The sequence below is a fragment of the Myotis yumanensis genome, unplaced genomic scaffold, assembly GCF_028538775.1.
Source record: "Myotis yumanensis isolate MYYU_CA2020_CCGP unplaced genomic scaffold, mMyoYum1.0.hap1 SCAF_12, whole genome shotgun sequence".
Lineage (NCBI taxonomy): Eukaryota > Metazoa > Chordata > Mammalia > Chiroptera > Vespertilionidae > Myotis > Myotis yumanensis.
The window spans coordinates 3,805,110-3,826,404 of NW_027223763.1; the positions used below are offsets into that span (position 1 = coordinate 3,805,110).

At 42.7% G+C, this 21,295-nt stretch overlaps 1 protein-coding gene across 3 annotated transcripts in view; it reads right to left on the reverse strand.

The window, feature by feature from the left end:
• ABL1 (ABL proto-oncogene 1, non-receptor tyrosine kinase) overlaps nucleotides 1–21,295 on the reverse strand; it is a 94,619-nt gene that overhangs the window by 26,703 nt on the left and 46,621 nt on the right. For 2 of the 3 annotated variants that reach the window (XM_070430434.1, XM_070430436.1), the window contains exon 2: nucleotides 732–905. In XM_070430434.1, the coding sequence (XP_070286535.1) occupies nucleotides 732–905 (174 nt within the window). Of the gene's footprint in view, nucleotides 1–731; nucleotides 906–16,100; nucleotides 16,340–21,295 lie in introns of those variants that run through there. The other variant, XM_070430435.1, reaches the window with a different exon arrangement.

The window sequence follows — 21,295 nt, forward strand, 5'->3', positions numbered from 1 at the left end:
ACACATCAGCTTCACAGGCTAATTCGCTCATTCTCACTTAGTCTTGTATGATTACTAAAAATCTCCAAATTCCTAAAGACCTACTTCATTTCAACAAGTCCACATAGATGTATGCATTTTAAGTGTATAAGAGTACATTTTATATGAAGCTTCCTGTTTGTACTGAAAGCCGAGATAAACGTACAGCCTCAGTTTTTAGAGATCTATTATGTTTTGTTTACTCAAGTGCCTTAATACAAGAAGCTTTTTAGGAAAAAAAATACCTTTTCTTTAAGAAAAAAAAAAGTGTTTTGCCCAGTTGGTGTGACTCAGCAGTTGAGCATCGACCAGGAACCAAGAGGTGACTGGTTCAATTCCAGGTCAGGACACATAAAAGGTTTTCAGGCTCAATCGCCAGTAGGGGGCGTGCAGGAGGCAGCCCATCAATGATTCTCTCTCATCACTGATGTTTCTATCTCTCTATCCCTCTCCCTTCCTCTCTGAAATGAATAAAAACTTTTTAAAGTGTTTTTCTGTGTCTGGTATCTTTTTCAGGATAGAAGAAGGAAACCTCTGTTTTGTGAAGGACAACTGCACAGGAACTCCTCTCAAGAGAAGTGACTTTTTTGGATATCTCTGCATTCCAAACTTTAAATCTGCTCTTTTCATCAGCAAAGGGGTGAACAATCAAGCCACAACTTCACCCAATTTCTGGCTCTTGCAACTACCACCTCTGCCCACAGCCCTTTTACCTTTGGTGATACTTAGAGTGTTATCCCCACTGGCCACAAAATCATACAGTGCAACAAAAAGGTTGGGGTCATTTTCACTGGGACCAGCGAGGAGGTTTTCCTTGGAGTTCCAACGAGCTGCTTCGCTCAGACCTTGGGGCTCGAAGTCAGATGCTACTGGCCTTTGGAGGGCTTCTGAAAGAGAAATAGGGAATAGAAGAAATTTAAAAAAATAATTAGGGAAAAAATTAATTTTATTCTCATGAGCAAAAAGTTCTGTTATTTCCAAAATTATACATTCCTAATTTATTTTGTTTAACGCCTGTGCACTTTACATATGAAAAGAAAGGTGGTGTAAAGAATGGACTCTTCTTTTCCCAAATCTTGCGAAAAACACTAAGGATTTGCATTCCAAGGTGGTGTTCCCAAAGAGTTTAAGCCATTTAAATGCACCAATTCAAAATGAATTGGAAATAATCCATCCTCATAAGTCTGCCTCTGCTTATGTTATAATATGGAAGGGAAGTTTCTTGCCTTAAAACATTCTTAAATTTAAAAATATATGCACATCATTTAAAAACCAAATATTACAGAAGGGCTTATAATGAAAAACAAGTATTTTCCATCCACTCTCCTTCACACCTGGAGGCAGCAGCTCTTTTTTGGGCCACCATTTCCATCTCTCTACACATAAGCTGTATAACCCTGTGCCCCTCCCCCATCTCTCCTGTGCTATCCACTACTGGTTACCTGTGTATTTTCAGTAACAGACTTGCACATTTCTTTTTCTACCTGCTGGAGACCTATCCCTCAACTCTCTGCTTCATAGGCTATGTTAACATCCTCGCCTTCCTTCCAGCTTTCCTCACTCTGTGCTCACTCTCCAAAAGGGCCTTCTTTCCTCGTTCTTTCACCTTGTGAAAGTTAGCGTGTCTTCTATTCTGTAATAATAAAATCTTCCATGTTTTGTCTATAGGTAGATTCTAAAGGTAGGAAACCAATAAACATCTTTTAATAATTTACTATTAGTCACTACAGGGTCAAATAATTCATTGTTTTCTCCTGAAGTTTTTTTTCTGCCTTTCTTTTTCTTGAACTACACTCAACCGCTCTAGAATTTCTCTGTGATGATGACAAATAAGCACAAGGGTTCTTTGAAACCAGCAAATCTACTCCAAGTGGATCTTAACAGTTGTAAGGATATTATGAAATGAAATATGAGCACTCATTTCAGGAAACTACAATAAGAAATCAAACTAAAAAAAGGGGGGGAAGGGGATTCTATTTTGAAAGAATGAAAGGACCTACCACATACTTAAGCCAAACCCAAACGGTAACAAAACAAACCTGTTTTAACTTTCTCTCTTTATGGAATTAGAGGACACCCAAATATCTTTTCTTGGGCAATAACACCCGTCTCGAGAATAGGCCTGCCCTAGCTGGTTTGGCTCGGTGGATAGAGCGTCAGCCTGCAGACTTGAATTCAGGGTCCTAGGTTCAATTCTGCTCAAGGTCACATACCTTCGTTGCAGGCTCAATCCTGGCCCCAGTTAGGGAATGTGCAGGAGGCAACCAATAGGTGTGTCTCTCTCATATTGATGTTTCTTTCTCTGCCTCTCCCCCTCCCTTCCACACTTTCTAAAAATCAATAGAAAAATATCCCCAAGTGAGGATTAAGAACAACAACAACAAAAGAATAGGCCTGATTCTTCAGCATTCACTTAAAAACAAAACAAAAACCCACTGGAGGCAACCAGGACTAAGGGACTAAGCTAAACTTCCAGAAACATGACTGGAGAACTTTCAAAAATGGGCATGCTTTAATAACTCTCTGGAATAACCCAACAGAACATAGATAATGAAGATCTTTCAATTCTAGCTTTTGTATACTGACTGAAGTAAACCTTCAGGAATCGTTTTCCTAAAAGAATGCATCCCAAATTATGTCATTACTATGCTTGGTAATTTTATCTTATGAATCACAGGGACACAGATAATTTAAAGGAGGGTCTAATAACACTGCCATCCCCTAAAATGTGGAAAAGGCTTAGTGATGTGTTAGGCCCTGCTCTCTGAGTATTTAAACTGGCTCTAAAGCAGCGGTTCTCAACCTGTGGGTTGCGACCCCTTTGGCGGTCGAACGACCCTTTCACAGGGGTCGCCTAAGACCATCCTGCATATCAGATATTTACATTACGATTCATAACAGTAGCAACATTACAGTTATGAAGTAGCAATGAAAATAATTTTATGGTTGGGTCACAACATGAGGAACTGTATTTAAAGGGCCAGAAGGTTGAGAACCACTGCTCCAAAGTGTGTTTAGTGCGGTCGTGATGAGGGATTGATCAATTAACAACAACAACAAAAAGCTCATTAAAGCAGAGAATTATTATTTTTTATTAAAATACTAGAGGCCCGATGCACGAAGATTCGTGCAAGAATTGGCCTTCCTTCCCCGGCTGCTGGCACCGCCTTCACTCCAGCCCGGAGCCGCCTTTCCACCTTCCCACGCTGCCTAGAAACCCGGAGCAGCTGGGGCAGTGCGGACACCTGCCCTGGCTGCTCGGCGCCTGTGTATGCAAATTAACCTGCCATCTTTGTTGGGTTAATTTGCATGCTCACTCCTGATTGGCTGGTGGGCATTGTGAAGGTACGGTCAATATGCATCTTTCTCTTTTATTAGTGTAGATGTGACCTCCTCCCCCTACTGGAATATGCATTGGTTTGCTTGTCTTGGCTATAGGGCCAAGGACTAACCTTTCAGTGTGGCTATACACTCAGAGCTGGCTGTTATCTTCTTCTGTAAGTCCTACCTGTAATGCACTCTCATCTCCAGCTCACTTTCCTGCAGGTAGAGGGAGAACTCAGAGCCATTTGCTATGGAATCCAGTACATCCCCTCCAATTATCCACAGGTGCCTTACTCACCTCATCCCTAGCCCAGTAGCAATTTTTAAAAAGTGACCTGCTTTTACTGAGTCTGTCTAAAGCATTCATTTTCATAGAAAGAATTATCTTTTCACATTTGGATTTCATTGGTTTCATATTAACCAAGTAATTAAAACAACAAGTATATCTAAAAAAAACCCAACAAAACAGATTCAGAAAGAAACACAACTGGCTTTGCTGTGGCTGCAACTCCAGGGGGCAGGGGCAGTGCTCACAGCAGACACTGGGGTGTGGCAGCCCTGTATCTGTGCCATGGCAAGGGTAGTTGAGCCCAAGTCAGTTAAGTGGAAGCAAGTCAAAAGAACGTCTACCATCGTTACATTAAGTAAAACTACTAGACAAAGGATGATTCTTAACATTAAAGAACTTTTGCATATAAAAAAAAAAAAAAAAATCCCTCCACTATGGAAAAATAGACCAAAACCGTGAATAAGCAACCAATGGACTCAGACAGTAGGGGGTGAGGGCATGTGCTCGGGAGTGGGAGTGGCTGGGGAGAGGTCAATGGGGGAAAAGGAGACTTATGTAATACTTTAAACAATAAAGAATTTAAATTAAAAAAAATGAATAAGCAATTCACAGAAAACTTAAATTACCATTAAAATGGAAAGCAGGTTAACCCTCTAGTAATCAAAGAGATGCAAATTCTCCATTAAATTGGCAGGTACATTTTCTTGAGGCTAATAGTGTGAGACTTCAATGAAATGGGCACTCTCATACTATGCTTGTACTTGGTGTAGAAACTGCTGTAACATTTTAGAAGGCCAATTGGAAATACGAACCGAGTCTTTTAAAAATTCCATAACCTTTGCCCTACCTCTAGGAATTTATACAAGAGCCACACAATGATCTGTATAGAGTGATTTTTAAATAGCAAAACATAAAGGTACAAAATATTTATCAACACAAGATAAGCTAGTTTGTGGTCCCATCCATAAAACAAAATCCTATATAATAAAAGACTAATATGTTAAGTGTCTGCTTGTCCATTCAACAATCAAAACATAATATGCTAATGATATGCTAAGGCTGCTCAACTGCTCACTATGACGTGCACTGACCACCAGGGGGCACACGCTCCGACTCGTAGGTTAGCTTGCTGGGGACTGAGCGAGATGGAGCCCTCCTGCAGCCACTTCCCGCTGCTGGACCAGCCCCCAGTGGGTCCCCATTGAGGCGGGCCGGCCAGACCCCACCCATGCACGAATTCATGCACTGGGCCTCTAGTATACTCATAAAGCTGTTCAAAATACTTTTGGAGAAAACAGAGAAAAGTCCAGAAGGAACTACACCAAAATGTGAACAATATGTTAACTCAGGGTGGTATGTTAACAGTACCATTAAAAGTAGTTTAAAAGTGGTTAATTCAGGGTAGGTGAGATTACAAACATTTAGAATTTTCTTTAATTTTTTCCTATATTTTGACATATTTCTCAGAATGAATGTGGATTGTTTTTATCATCGAAAAACAATTACAAAAATAGGAAAAAAATTATAAACAGAAGCCAGCTGATGCTTATATAATTGATAATCTAACATTAAAAAGTACATTGGGGACTGTGTTCGCGCTCTCCCCTAAAAAAAAAAAAAAAAAAAAAAGTACACTGGGGGAGGAGGGCATCTTTTCAAGTTGTCCTTAAAAAGTATTTGCTCCTTTCCCTCAGTGTCCCAACCCCGTGGCCGTGAGCATACAACCTTAACCTTGGCAGACCAGGACCATACAGGAAATTAAACCAAAGTCATGAATACAGTAATGCTTTTCTTTCAAATGCCATTTGACCTCTTCTATCAAGCATTCTGCAGCATCTGGATTTGATCAAAGAAAGTTACATAATCAGGGGAAGTGGCCTGGAAAACACCTGGGATAGGCAGAAGGCAGATACCCAGGGGTGACCATCGGTTTAAAGTATGGGTTAAAGAGGGACCGTCCCGAACATGGAGACAGATGCTGGGAATTCCATGTGAAGGGATGAGGCCTTTGTCAGGAAGGAAAGGGCCTCCCACTGTTTTTTTTGCTTCAACAGGATGTGAGGAAATCCAAAGCAGTCTCTCCATTTTCCTCTCCAGTTCTTGCTCCATTCCACAAATTAATGGCCAAAGCCCAAAGGGAAGCATTGCTCATGCATGCCTCTGGAGCGAGACACTGAAGCGTAGCCACAGTCCAACCCCAAACCTTCCAGTCAATTCCCAATCCAGGCTGATGTCAAAATTGACTCACAATGTACAAATGCCAAATTCCTTGCTTCATTTCATAGTGAACTGTGCTCGTCAACTTTAAAAATGATTACAGCTTACAAGGCCAAAGTTGCAGAATGTACTTAAAGCTTCCTTGCTTAATACATGAACTTTCTGTCAGTCTCACTGTCAGGAAGTTAAACCCCGAAAGAAGCCTGTCGCCTTCATTAAAAAAAGATGCCCAAAACAGCACCCCTCCTCCATTCTTCCAATGGATCTTTTGGCTATTGTTAAATCTCAGGAAATAAAAGTTTAGCATCTGCTATTATTCTTGATTTTGGTGTGTGTGTGTGTGTGTGTGTGTGAACATTTTCTGCAGCATCCTTTCTGGGTCATATTTATTTTAAATATATTTATATTTGTATCATCAAAAGTGCCTCACATCCCATTTAGAAGTCTACTGTTATTTCACCATAGTGTTAATGAAAAGGTTTCCATCACCAACAAAACTCAGGAAAAGTAATTAATAGGCCATTTTAAGCACCAAGAATTATGACATCTACAAACCTCTAGAAAGCTAGGGTTCCAACTATGAGAATATCAAACATTTGGAAATGCCACAAAATTCACTGGGCCTGTGCATGATTAACTTAGTATTCTAAGAAAATGGGTTGGGTCTTTACAGTACAATTTAGACAGTTTGATACAAAAGAATCCTTTCTTAAAGTTGTGAGTCACTGATCAGAAATGTTTACAAAAGATGCCCTGATATGGCATATCTGGTCTAGACTTCCAGGGGCTGCGCTGCTGAACCCGCCGCTGGCAAACAGAAGAGAAGGAAAACGCTCATGAACTCCAGCGCCTGGCAGGGGAGACTTCACCTCCAGGAAAAACCTCCCTGGGAAGCTTTCCACCTTCCTGTTGACGCTTGTGCCCAAGGCCACGGTTCCCTCTGCAATTCCCTAGGCCAGTGGTTCTCAACCTTCCTAATGCCGCGACCCTTTAATACAGTTCCTCATGTTGTGGTGACCCCCAATTTCATTGTTACACATTGAACATAATTAAAGCATAGTGATTAATCACAAGAACAATATGTAATTATATATGTGTTTTCCAATGGTCTTAGGCGACCCCTGTGAAAGGGTCGTTCGACCCCCAGGTTGAGAACCGCTGCCCTAAGCAGTCTTTCCCTGTCCACAAAGGGCACTTCACCATTTCAGAGCTGGGGAGGGGTGAGAGGGCAGGTGTGTCAGGTGTGATAAACATTCCCTTTACTTTTAGTCACATGCAATTATTGACCGATGTTACTTTACTCCTAGTTCCTTTGTGGGCCCTTCACTATTATCCTCCAGTTCAAGGAATCTCTGTAATTTAAAAATCTATAAAACAGATCCTTCAAAAAAGAGGGAAGGCTTCGTGTTTTATTTCCTACTCTGTTCCAACTGATGAGATCATGCTCAGACTATTCTCAAGTCAGTTTGTAACAGTCTCATACAACTTTTTATGAGTTTAGAGGAAAAGTATTGTTTCCCACAATTTGAACTTGTATCTACAGTCTACATGGCCCTTTGTCATTTACACCCTCAGCCAGAGCAGTTAAAATTATTTTAAAAACAAGCTTATTAGCTAAATACAGCTTTGGCATTAACTTCACAATCTGAACAAGAACGTCCCAGCTCCCCCAAATACCGTGTCGGCAGCTGGAGAGCAGGGGGATGGCACAGTGATAATGAGCAAGGAATCACGCGTGGCCCTGCTCCGGGGGGAGAAACACGGTTAATAGATACGCACAGGCCTCAAAGCAGAAGTCCAACAAGAGGACAGTCTGCCCTGTGGATGGATGTATAAGAACAGACACTGAGGGCCAGGAGCTGCGAGGGGCGAAGGAGGAAGTGACCCAGAACAAGACGGTGCCCAGAAGGGAAGCAGGATTCACAGGGATCCAAGGCCAGCCTGACCCACCAAGGCCACTAAGGGGGTCTTTACTGTGCTGTGCAGTGGACCCTGTGGTGATGCCTCGGGACTCCTCCTCAGAATAAAGTTTGCAAATGCATAAAATAAGTATGAAGAATTGCAAAGGAAAACAACTATATTGAAACAGTCCCCAAACCTTTTTTAAAATGTGTGATAGTGTTTTTTATTAATGCACTTGGTATATGCTTCTTTATTAACATATTAATGCTTTTTATTAACACATTAAATAACAAGATCCAGTGGTAATTACTTTCATTTCAAAGTAGTGATGAGTGTAAGTAATAATCAAAACTGTTACATGATGGGAAAATATCTGATTTCTACTGGTGACAAAGTCACAAGTACTGCTAATATTACTGTAGTTTGTCTTGTAAGTTCTTAAAAAATAAAATACTAATTTTCAATTAGAGGTTAGTAAAATAAAGTTTTAATATTTTCCCATCCAAGAACAAGAACCCCTGAATTCTATTCCAGAACCCAAGGGCCTTCCTGGCTGACAGCTCCAGCACTTCAGATTTGGTTCCGTGTAACTCCTGTGATCTGACAGGGAGAGGGGTCAAGAAAGAAGGCTGCTAAAAATTAGTGAGAAGTCCAAATTATACTATTTTCTTTTCTAAAAAATGCAGTTTTATCACATTATAGGCAAAAAAAAAGTTAGTTTCCTAGAGAAATCTCCTTTAAAAAGCAAGAAGTTAAAAAAAATAATAAAGTCATTTAACTTAGCCTAAGGCTTAAATATTTCCCCTGGAATCTTTTTACATTGTAATGTCCCTGGCCAGTCAATTTTAGAAAATAAAATTCTCTGTCCTAACCGATTCACAGTCTACATGTTAACTTTTCTGAAGATAAACAGTCCCTATAATCCCCTCCCCCTCTACCAAAATGGAAAAAAAAAATGAATTTTGTATCACCTTTTAAGAATCTGTTGCAAAGAAGTCTACAATTACTGGAAATGGAGTACAAAGATCTATGTGAAATGAGAACCACCATCTTCAAAACACTGAACACCTGTCATTGGTGCCCGCTTCTCTCCCTCATCCCATCTAGTTCACACCCACATCCTGGCCACTTTTCCTCCTAATCTCTTTGGTCAGTCCTGTCCTCTCCCTACCGCACCACACCCGTGTCTGGTTCCCCTCTGACCCTGCCCATACCAGAAGGGTCCTTCTAAACGGCAAATCTGACCAAATCACTCTGTCAAAATCCCATCCAGATGTCTGGGTGGCGGCTCTGCCTGTCAATCATCAGTCACCATTCACTACAAGTGCACCTATGGCAACCTAAGGACAGGTGCCTTGCAAGGCAGTGGGCAGTTTGCAGATAAAGTGGGAGGCACCGCTCCTAGCATGTAACAGGTCCTCACAACGTGTTGTGCCTGTTCTTGGTGCCCCCACTGCAGAAGTCCGAGCTCCTAAAGCAGGCACACAGGCCCTTTGGGGTCTGGTCAGGGACCATCTTCCAATGACCCCTACTTTCCACTCCAGCCTCCCCAAATGCCTTGCAGTTTCCCCCATGAAAACCCTGTTTCTGCCTCATCTGTGTGCACCTTGACAAGGGCTATCTATATACTCTCCCTGGAATTCATCCTCCCAACCTCACTACCTCTATACACCTCTGATTTGTCCTTCCTCCCCCTACCGCCTCACACTCAAGTTTACTTACCCTTCACCTCACTTGGATATTTGGTGTCTGTTTCTAGTGCCGCCCTAAGGAATCCGTGTCCCTTGCAGTACCATAAGCCCGGGCTCAGGAGTTGGCAGGCCTTGTTCAAACCTCAGCCCACCACATCTGGAAGATGCTTATTTCTGAGCCTCGGCGACTCAAACGCACAATAGGACAACGGTTTGGACCTAGTCCCTGGTCGGGCTGTCAGGAGGGCTCAATACACACTGCATGCAGACAATATTTGTATGGATGTCAGGTGTGGTACCTGGCACTAGGGCACTACAGGGCAATTACTCCTCCTCCTGTTACTGTCACCACAAACATCAGCTCCTTTTGGGCAGAGACCAAGCATTTTCAGTCTTCAGCACTGGCCTCATGATGCAGGACATACAGCACTGCCCCGCGTTTATTTAAATTACCTCCTACTCAGAACACCTGCATTTGTTGGCCTTTAGCAACAAAACATTGCATTACGACTTAAGAGTGCACCTTAACTACCCGTTAACCTCTAACAGCAGAAGAGCAGAAATAATAGATAGTAAAGATGAGAAGCAAATGAACCCTGACCAGGAAAGCCTTCATGAAGATCTAGGAAATGCAGTATTTGTTAATGGAATGTAAAGCGTGGCCAGGATCCTAAATCACACCGTGGTGTGACACGAGTCCACTTCTCGATGCTTCCTAACAGGCGGACAGCATGGTGAGGCACTCTCCACGCACGCTGTCTGTGGGGAGAAAAGCTGCACTGGCTGGAAAACAGCCGTCTCCGGCCACGGGCCGCCTGCTCTGCCTGCCAGGCCTGAGCCGGTTTGAAAGCACTCACTTCTCATCTCCTGCTCTCCTTTAAGCATCATCCAGGAGCCCTGGGTCAGTTCAGACCCCAGTCACTGAAGCAGAGGGTTACCCAATGGCAGGCAACTTCCCCAGAATGTCCCATTAGCCATTATTATTTCTATTGCTAACCTGAGTAGCTGAACGTGAACGGAAAACGATTATTTTGGCTCCTAAAAGCAATGGCTAATTCTATTCATGGCCTGCCTTTAGATTCAATTTTCAGGTATTCAATGAACAATGCTATTAGCCAAATTTGAGGACTGGTAAGAATTAGGTCTCTAAAGAGAAATTAAGAGTAATGAGGTTAAAGTTTATGCAACGAAATGCAATACAATAGGTGACAGTTATTGATCCCTTACTGAGTACCAGCACTGTGCCACGCACTTGATGTGCACTAAATCTGAGCTACCTTCTTACGCAAACTCCATTATTACTGCACTCAAGGGCAGGAAACAGAAGCAGAGAGAGGTTACTCCCCTCACCCTCCCTCCAGTGATCCTACTCAGCTGCCAGCCCTGCCGCTCGCTCACGATCTTGCTTTTTCTTCCTCTCAGGCCACCCTCCCTCTGTCCCAGGCCCCTCTCTGTCTTCCTTCCCTCTCATCTTGGTTTCCCTTTCCTGTCCCAGCCTACTGTCTTTGTCTCCCAGTCTGTTTGTATCTCCCCCTCTGTCTCTACCTCCCTTTCCTGCTCCCCCTCCCTTCCCTCTCTAATTCCCACCTGTTTCTCCTCTGCCTCATCTGTCTGTCTTCCCTTTCACCACCACCCAACACAGAGAGGATAACAAATCACCTACAGTGTGGGTTAGGAAAAGACTTGAAAAGCAATTGTGGAGAACAACTCTTATTATCTGAGGACAAAGTTAGACTCTCAAGAGTCAGTAACTAGCAAAGCTATTCAATGGCTTTGGAACTGTAACCTCGCTAGGAAAGAAAACAAGATGGACCAAAAGTGGTAATATTACAGCTGGGTGGTGAGTACCAGGGAGTTCATTATGTTGTCTGCTTTTGTCATAGGTTTAAAACTTTCCGCTGTAAAAAAAAGTGAAAAAGAAAGACTAACTTAGGCACTTGTTTTAGAAATTGTTCTTCTGTGTTCTATTACAATCCACCATTACAGAAGAAAGTTATATTCTTCCGACGTCCCATTTGATCTTCAGTTCTTGTTACATATATTTTCCAGTTTTAAGGTATAATGATATTGTATAAGTTAAAGGTTAATAATTTGATATATGTATATATTGTGAAAGGATTATCCTAAGTTAACACCCATTACCACACATAGCTATAACTTTTTTCTTGGAAGGAGAAACTTTATAAAGATCTATTCTTTGCAACTTTCAAATATACAATACAGTATTTGTTAACCATAATCATCACATTGTACAATATTGTTATATATTTTTAAAGCCTAACCATTGACAATTTTTCCTGTTTCTGTTTCGGATCAGTGTTTAATTACACTGGCAAAATTACTTTTGCAACAAAGTAGTAAGCAATATGAGATTTTTAGCTTTCACATGTTTGGAGCTATGAACATACTCCCTCTGGAGAGAAGAAATAAGATGCCAACCATGAACCAATAGGATTTTTTCTTCCACAATTAACATTTTCACCAAGGGAATAAGATAGAATCAGAGGAAGGGAAGATACTTTTCCTTAAAACCAAGGACAGGAAATATTAATTATATGCATCAAAACAAACTTGAAAAAAATTGTTTTGTTAACAAGAAAAACTATCGGGGGAAAAAAGAGAAACTATGGACGGGTTCAACTCAATTCTATCATACTTCAGCCATTAGAAAAATTGGCAACGCCAACATTTTAGACTGCTAAGTATTTGTTTAAAATAACATCTAACATATGCTAACATCTTGCTCTGTGCCCCGCTCGGTGCTAAACAATTTAAATGAAATCTCTCATGTGAATCTACCAACTCAACAAGACAGGGACTACACAGAGCCTGTTTTAGAAATGAGAACACCCAGGCTCAGAAAGCAATGTGCCCAAGATCCCTGGCAACATGGATGGCATCTGGGTCCTCGCTGGCCGGCTCCAGAGCTGTGGGCCTCACATAAGAAGGGGACCTTAGCATGTATATCCAGGCCATAAAACTGGACTTGACATCTCAAAGGAACCTCGTCCTGGTATAAATACATATATTAAGCATTTTATTCGTTTCAAAACTTTCACCTGAATCATCTCATATGTTCTCAAAACGATCCTCTAAGGTGAGCTGGACAGAGGGTGCTTGTTCTGTCTTAGAGGTAATGGACCAGAAAAGCTGAGAGAAGTCGGACAAAAACCGGATCTCCTGACTCCAAACTCAAAAGTGTTTCTAACCAAAGTGAGCGGGCCCTTCTTCCTTCTCTTCTCTGAAGACCTCGGGGCACTGGTACAAGAATTAGTGAGGATGTCAATGGAGTGCTCGGTGCCAAGGCCTGTCCCATCAGAAACGCTCCACAACTTTAACACAACCCCAAGTGAAACGGACTGACTGGCGATCCGGCTCCACAAGGAGCCTCCGATTTTCTTTGTTACTGAACAAGAGCAGCAGTTGATGAGCTCAGGAGCGAGTGTTTGGAAAGAGTACAAGCATCTCTGAAGCAGAAGTACTAAACGTGTATCTGTGTGGCTGGACCACATAAAGCACTCGCCAGAAAGTGAACTGCTGACAACAAGCGTAAAAGAGGGCCCTTAAAATAAAATTTGAAAGTTCAACAAGAGTTCACTTCACACACATTCGTTTTTTGTGTGTGTTTTTTTGTTTTTTTCACATTCGTTTTTTATTCCACCACACAGAACTTACATGTCCCTGTACAACATCCATGCACAATGTATACAAATACAAACATATGAACAAGTAAAAATAAACTGGAGGAAAGGTGAATTCAAATGGTTAATGTTCATGTTTTCTTTCATATCTCTAGAGGTGAGGAATAACAGAAAGTTCAGTGTTTGAAGCAAACCGAAGATTATAAAGATAAACATGAGCATGGTAAATCGATGCAGCTATAAAGATACACTTTCACAAAATTGATGAACAAAATTCAAATGCTATAAATGCTTACATATGCATAAAATGTTTCTAGAACAGCGGTCGCCAACCGGTGGCCCGTGAGGTCTGAAAGGTTGGCCACCACTGTTCTAGGAGGACACACAAGAAACTCCCGAGTGCCTCTGGGTAGGGAAACTGCACAGGAGACAGGATCACTGTTCACTAAATACCCTTTTAGAATTCGTTATCATGTACAGCTATTTTTTAAAATGTTTTTATTGGTTTCAGAGAGGAATCAATATGGCTAAAAGTAAGCATTCTTATCAGTATCAGGTTTCCAGAAGAGAAAGAAAGAATACCCCTTTTTGAGGCATTAGTGTTTCTGAAGATACCATTTTAACATTCACGGAGAGTTCCAAAGATAAACAGTCAGAGTCCATAAAGCAGAGTAGCTAAACTGGGCTCTTTGGGGATAGACAGCATGGGTTCAAATCCCAGCACCACCACTTGCTAGCTCTGTTACCTTAGACAAGTTTCCTAATCTTTCGGTGCCTCAGTTTCCTCATCAATAAAATGGAAATAACCGCAAGGCCATAATGAGAAGCAAGCAAATGAAATCACAGAATGTTGAAACAGTGGTTGGCACACAGTAAGCATTTAATAATTGCTTTGACAGCTAGGCCCGAATAGCAAAGTAGATGCATGATCAAGTTTTACAGCTGACCCTTCTTTGACAGGATGGAAAACTTGACCATATTTAATTCGCTTCATGACGTGTGATGACTGGGCCCCAGTGGCTGTCAATAAGCACTGATTGATTGATTTAGATGTCAGTAAAAACAGAAAGGCTGGATGACTTACCCAGATGTTGGCAATTATTTTTCCCAAGAGACTAATAGCACATCCAGTCCTTAAGAAAGGATCACTGAGGTTTGTTAAATTCTCTAAACTACAAAATAATAATTTCATTTATTTTTCCCAATTAAACGTAACAATGACATCAGGTAAACTCGGTAACAATAAAGAATTCCTATAGTGATAGCTTTCCAGATAAAGCCTTAACCTAAAGCAGACTGTTGTACCAGAATCCTTTTTTTTTTTTAGACTTGAGAGCCAACATTATTTCAAGACATAATAAGTCACTTTAGATTCCCCCTTCCCCGAAAAAAGAATAATTAAACCAGCCAGGTACTATTAAATCTCCCCCCCCCCCCCCCCCCGCCCCACGAAAACAAAACAGTGTCACAGCTTTGCTGTGACCTAACCTTTTCCTCCAGCTCTGCAGTTACAAAAGTCCATTCATCTCCTCAGCCTCAGGCATCCATCTGCAAAACGGAGATGATAATGCCTGACACTAACTCGTTACAGATGTAAATGAGAATGTGTTCAGAATTTTGAGCAACTTGGAAAACAAGCCACGTATTAACTGAAGCTGATTTTGGCTGTTCAGATATGAACTTTTAGGGGACAAATAAACCGTCTCTCTCCTAATGCTAGATTCTGTGAGCCCCCTCCAGCTGGGTGGGCTTTCTCTCAGGCCCCAAGTCCCAGAGAGGGAAAGGGACCCATGGACACCTACTGTGGCCAAAAGGGCAAACAGGTTTTACCTATATCACTGGGGTTTATGGTTTGAGCTACACATATGATTCTAGGCAGGCCCTCAAATCAAAAAGTGAAAAGAAAAATAGTTTAGACAATTAATGAGGCCTCTGTTTATTTCTCTTTCATTTAAAAAAGAAAAACATTACAACTTCCTGACACTATAGTAGAAATCCTACTTGTTCTAAAATGAGCTTTACATCTCTATTCCTATTTTAAGGCCTCAATGAAATTGATGGAGAAATGCAAGCAGGATTACATCTCTTAAGCACAATCAGCCTTTTCAGCTGAAAGCAAATAGCCTGGGATGACCAGTCCCAAAAGCAGATGAATTTCAGATCCATCTTGAAGCTATCAAATGATAACCACGCATCCTCAATTCACTTTTTCTCAGACGTCACCTTACTAGGACAGAAAATGAAAGAGAAGTAACAGGAAAGGGGGGAGGGGAGGGCTTAGATAAGAAAAAGAAGAGCAGAACGGAAAGAAGGCAAAAGTGAGCCGCTCTTGGCTCTCAGCTTTTCTGAAGCAACCTAAGTGGTTACTCGCCCCCTCGCCCCAAATACTCTGGACTCATTCAAAATGCCTTAGCATTTGGTGCGATTTCTCTTTACTCCATGGAAAAGGGAGAGAATGTGTGTCTAGGACTTCCTCGTGGTCTGTTTGGGCTAGGGACGGGGAGTGGAAAGAGCGCTTGAAATTCTGTATCCATAAATGGTAGAGCCGCGTTCTCTTTGTAGTACACGATATCTAATGAAAATCCTATCTTTCACAAACACAGGGCGACCTTTTTGACACATAATTTCCAATTAACGGTGGAAATTCCACAACGTGGGCCGTTCAGGCCCGCAGAGTTCGCTTTCTCAAACTTTTTCGGGTCGAAGCCCGCAGTTGGGGCCCCTCGGCACCGCCATCCCGACCCGGGCTCCCCAGGGGCCGGGAGTGCGCGGGGGCCAGAGCCCGGCCCCTTCCCCCTCGGCCGGCACCGCGCAGGGGCTGCGAGAGAAAGAAACAGAAAAGGGGGGACGGAGAGAAGGGGAAAGGGAAAGGGAAAGGGAAAGGGAAAGGGAAAGGGAAAGGGAAAGGGAGGGACGGAGAGGGGGAGCGGAGGGAGCGCGCAGGCGGGAAAGGCCTGGGAAGGCCCGGCGGCGGCCCCGCGGCCCCCTCGCCCACTCCCGCCGCGGGCCCGGGCTTACCCTCCAGGTAGCAGCTGGAGGACGAGGAGAGCCCCTTCTTGGATTTGCAGCCCACCAGCTTCAAGCAGATCTCCAACATCTTCGTGTGCGGAGCCGTGAGGGCCGGCGCCCCCTTCCTTTCCGCGGCGCGGCTCAGGCTCGGCTCGTCCTTCTGGCTCCGTGCGCCCTCCCGGGCCCCCGCGGCCCCGCCATGCGGCCTCACCGCCGCCCCGCGCGCCCGCCCATGGCCGCGGCCGGGTCTCGGTCTCCGCTCAGGACGCGCCTGTTAACAAAGGGCCCCGAGCCCGGCCCTCGAGGCCCGCCCCCGCCTCCTTAACGGCCTTAACCCGCTCCGCGCCGGGACCCTCTCTAGGCGTTGGTCAGGCCCAGGCCGTCCTAGACCATTACCGCGGTCCAAAACCAATCCCACTTGTAAATCAACAGGATTTCTTATACGCAGAGCGTTTACGCACATGCGATCCTAACACCCCAAGAAAGAAACAGCTGCACCAGCTGCTCTGTGGAGACTGCAGGTGCTCCGCGCCACTTGGGAAACCATGAGAAGTTCCCAACCTGCACTGCTAAGGCCGAGTCCCACCGTGCTCCGGGCCCTGGCAAACCCGATGTCCCCAGAACGCTGGTGAATAATGCAAATTCCTTTGGAATTACCAACACTGGTCTCATTTCTATTCAGTGAGCTTACTGTGATTAAGGCTAAACTCAATGGGTGGTTAAGGAATGAATAATCAAGAGATCTGGAACCCACATAACAGCTACAAGTATGCAACACATTTGTCAAATCATACATTCAGGCGAGGAGATGGTTGGAAGAAGGAAGAGACGTGCGAGAAGGAAGAGATGTGCGGAGTTCATATTCAAACATAGTTTCTGATTATCCGTAAGGGGATGTAGTCTCCACAATGCGCACTCTACAGAGGCAGGGCCTGCAGCCCTTCTTTGACTCATTTTCTTCAATAGAGAACTTTCCCCTTGTTTGGCAGGTGTCATGGCACCATTGTTTAAAACCCATTTTATTGCTGTGTTGGCTCAAATCTGTGTATAACTCGGGTTAGGACTGATAATAGACAATCTCATAACATAATAATCACAAGAATGTGTTACTTGGCATAAAACTAGAAATCCAGGTCAACAGGAAACAATAGGGTCCCCAATCATACCAAATAATTTAATAAAAATCAGATAAATATCAGTAACAATAGAAAACAAAATTTAACAATAGTATCAAAGCAACAGGCAGAAAAACTAAGTTAGTCCAGTCCTGGCTGGTGTGGTTCAGTTGGTTGGGCATCATCCTGCGCACCAAAAGGTTGCTGGTTTGATTCCAGGTCAGGGCACATGCCCAGGTTGTAGGCTCGATCCCTGGTGGAGATCATGCAGGAAGCAGCTGATCAATGTTACGCTCTCACATATGTTTGTCTCTTTCCCTCTCTCTAAAAATCAATAAAAACTATTCTTTAAAAAAACAAAACACCTAAGTTAGTCCGTATCTTAGAGCACATGAATAATAAGCACTAACAAGTATTACCCTAGTCAGGTAGCTCAGTTGGTTAGAGCATCGTCCTGATATGCCAAGGTTGCAGGTTCGATCCCAGATCAGAGCACATACAAGAATCAACCAATGAATGCAAAAGTAAGTGGAACAACAAATTGATGTTACTCTCTCTCCCTTCCTTTCTCTCTCTCTAAAATCAATACATACACACACACACACACACACACACACACACACACACACACTGAGTGGCCAGATTATTATGACCACCTGACGTTTGTAGGCAAATTAGCAATACACTGCATCGTATGGGATATGGAAGCCGAAGGCCTGTTCGAACACCTTTGCTGTCTGCAGTTACCAAGATAAAACGTCTCCAATTCGCACAGGAACACAAGGATTGGACAGTCGAGCATTGGAAAAAAGTCATGTGGTCCAATGAATCACGTTTCCAGTTGCATCATGCAGATGGCAGAGCGAGAATTTGGCGGAAACAGCATGAAAGCATGCACCCCACATGCATGAGTACAACCCTTCAAGCTGGTGGGGGCAGTGTTATGGTTTGGGGCATGTTTCCCTGGCATGGTTTGGGCCCTTTAATTTGTGTGGAACGTCTGAATAGCACAACATACCTAAGTATCATTGCTGATCAACTTCATCCTATCACGTTGATGGCGTATCTCAATGGAGATGGCTTCTTCCAACACGACAATGCGCCATGCCACGGTGCTCGTATTGTGCAGGAGTGGTTTCAAGAACATGCGGGAGACTTTACCTTGCTTAAGTGGCCCCCACAATCACGAGATCTCAATCCAATTGAGCATTTGTGGGACGAAGTTAAAAGAGCCATCAGGCAGCTGGTTCCACAACCATCAAATCTCACAGAAATGGACAGTGCTATTCATCAGGCATGGTGTCAGATTCCTCGCATCACCTTTCAACATCTCATGGAATCAATGCCAAGAAGAATCGCCATAGTATTGAAGGCAAAAGGTGGCCCAACGAAATACTGATGGGGTGGTCATAATAATCTGGCCACTCAGTGTACACACACACACACACACACACACACAACTAACATGTACTGAGATCTCACTATGTGTCGGAGTCTTGTGAAAAGCATGGTTTGTCCACACTACTACACTGCATTTGCACAACGATCCTGTAAGGAAAATAGTATTATTACCCCAATTCTTGAAGCTCAGAGAAGTCAAGCACTTTGCCAAAGGTCCTACATATGGAAACAGGCAGAGCTGGACTCCACGCAGGTCTACCAGGATCCAAGGATCAGGCTCCTGACCAGTAAATTAATACACAGCCACATCTGACCAAGAATAGATTACAAGTAGACCAAAGCTTTGAATATCTATACCTTTGGTTAAATAACTAAGGTTGGTATATGTTTCAGAGGAAGCCTTAGTTAAGAGATCCTAGCCCTAGCTGGTTTTGCTCAGTGGATAGAGCATCAGCCTGCGGACTGAAGGGTCCCAGGTTCCATTCCAGTCAAGGGTACATGCCTGGGTTGCAGGCTCTATCACCAGTAGGGGGCATGCAGGAGGCAGCCTATCAATGATTCTCTCTCATCATTGATGTTTCTATCTCTCTCTTCCTTTCTCTCTGAAATCAATAAAAATACATTTTTTTTAAAAAAAGAGAGAGAGAGAGAGATCCTGGCTATGGTGATCAGCCCCAGAGACAAAGCTGGATTCATTTGTTTTACTTTCCGGCCTACAGGGTAATGACCAAAGCATGGGTATCTTCAGTATACCAGGAATGGCTAAGAAGATCTTCATTTAGGTCTGCCATAAAGAACACGTAAAAATTCAAGATTTGACTGGATGTGACTAGTGTATATCACAGGGGTTCTCAGCAAAGACATCATTAACTTTACAAATTCTCATCAATGTACAAAATGTTTTTACTGTAATAGAGTGAACCTGCGGGTAGTGTTGTAGTGCCAGGTCAGGCCTCATGAGTAGCTAAGAAGGCCCAGTCCCCTGGAGACACAGGGCTACAAGGTAACAAGTACAGTGCCTGTGGATGCTATCTAGAATCTGGGCGACACTGTCTCACTAGAGAGCCTTCAGGAAATGACTGCTGACTTGTTTAGTGTTGTCTTAAACCTTTCAACCTCCAAGTGTAAAGTCAAAAATAAAATTCAAAAGGGTGATATAAACAAGCTGAAAAATACAATAATCTGTTTGGTGCCATTCTGGAAAGATCAAGAGCTTTGGACCAGACTATGATAAAGCCTGTCATTATAGAGCATTTCATATTTAGAAGGCTACATATTCAAATTGGCAAGTAATGCCAAGAATTATATATACATTAGTGGGTATTTTTGCAATTCTAACTATATCCTTGAATACTATCAGTTAATATAGACCCAGATATTTGTTTGCATGTTCTGTGCTTTATATTGGGATGTAAGTTTATTTTAAAAAGCTAATGACTATTACTAATATTCTGCTCTTGAGTCTAAAATGACTTTATCCTCCTAAAATGAGTAATGCTTGCCCTAACCGGTTTGGCTCAGTGGATAAGAGCATTGGCCTGCAGACTGAAGGGTCCCAGGTTCAATTTTGGTCAAGAGCATGTACCTTGGTTGCGGGCACATCTCCAGTAGAGGGTGTGCAGGAGGCAGCTGATCCATGTTTCTCATCGATGTTTCTAACTCTCTATCCCTCTCCCTTCCTCTCTGTAAAAAATCAACAAAATATATTTTTAAAAAATGAGTAATGCTTACTTACAAACGGTGTCCAAAACTGAATTAGCAGCAACGAATATTGAAACTATCACCAAACTGTACACTACCATATCAAACCTGTACTATCCTTTCCAGATCCAGTGTTGATCCTTATGAAACTCACTTGCAAGATACAAAAGGCATTCTGTTACAAGCAAGTAGAGCCTCAATCTTCTTACTATGCTGAAGAAAGGCCCACAGATTCCCTCTAAGCCAGTGGTTCTCAACCTTCCTAATGCCGCGACCCTTTAATACAGTTCCTCATGTTGTGGTGACCCCCAATATCATTGTTACAAATTGAACATAATTAAAGCATAGTGATTAATCACAAAAACAATATGTAATTATATATGTGTTTCCCGATGGTCTTAGGCGACCCCTGTGAAAGGGTCGTTCGACCCCCAAAGGGGGCGCGACCCACAGATTGAGAACCGCCGCTTTAAGCAATCTTAAGCCTCAAAGGTATTAACTTAAAAAAAAAAATAAAGAAAAACAACAACAAAGAAATAAAAAAGACTGTGACCTACTTAACTTGTTTGTCATGCTGCATTCCGTTTGGGGAAGGATAGACATTTACTGTGCACCGAATACGTCCAGGCACAAGCCTCACAACAATCCTTTGGATACTGTATAATGTCATTTCATTTCACAGGTAAGGAAACTGGGAGAGGAGGGGAAGAGAGAGGAAATATTCTTCTCCAAACATACAAAGCTAGGAAGTAGTAAGGTCCAAAGTTTTTGAATTTTCCAAAATGGCACATAATTTGCAATTTAAGTGAAAAGTGGACAATAAGTGTAAAGCCAGAGGATGAAAGAGAAATTGGAAGAATATGTCTTAAAAGAAAATAGCTCTGAAAATAGAACTAATAAGAATAGTTTAAAACATATTAAGAATAGAAGAACGAAAAAATAAAGGCCCTTAATTAGATTAAAGTATGTAATAGAGCTGTGTTTCCA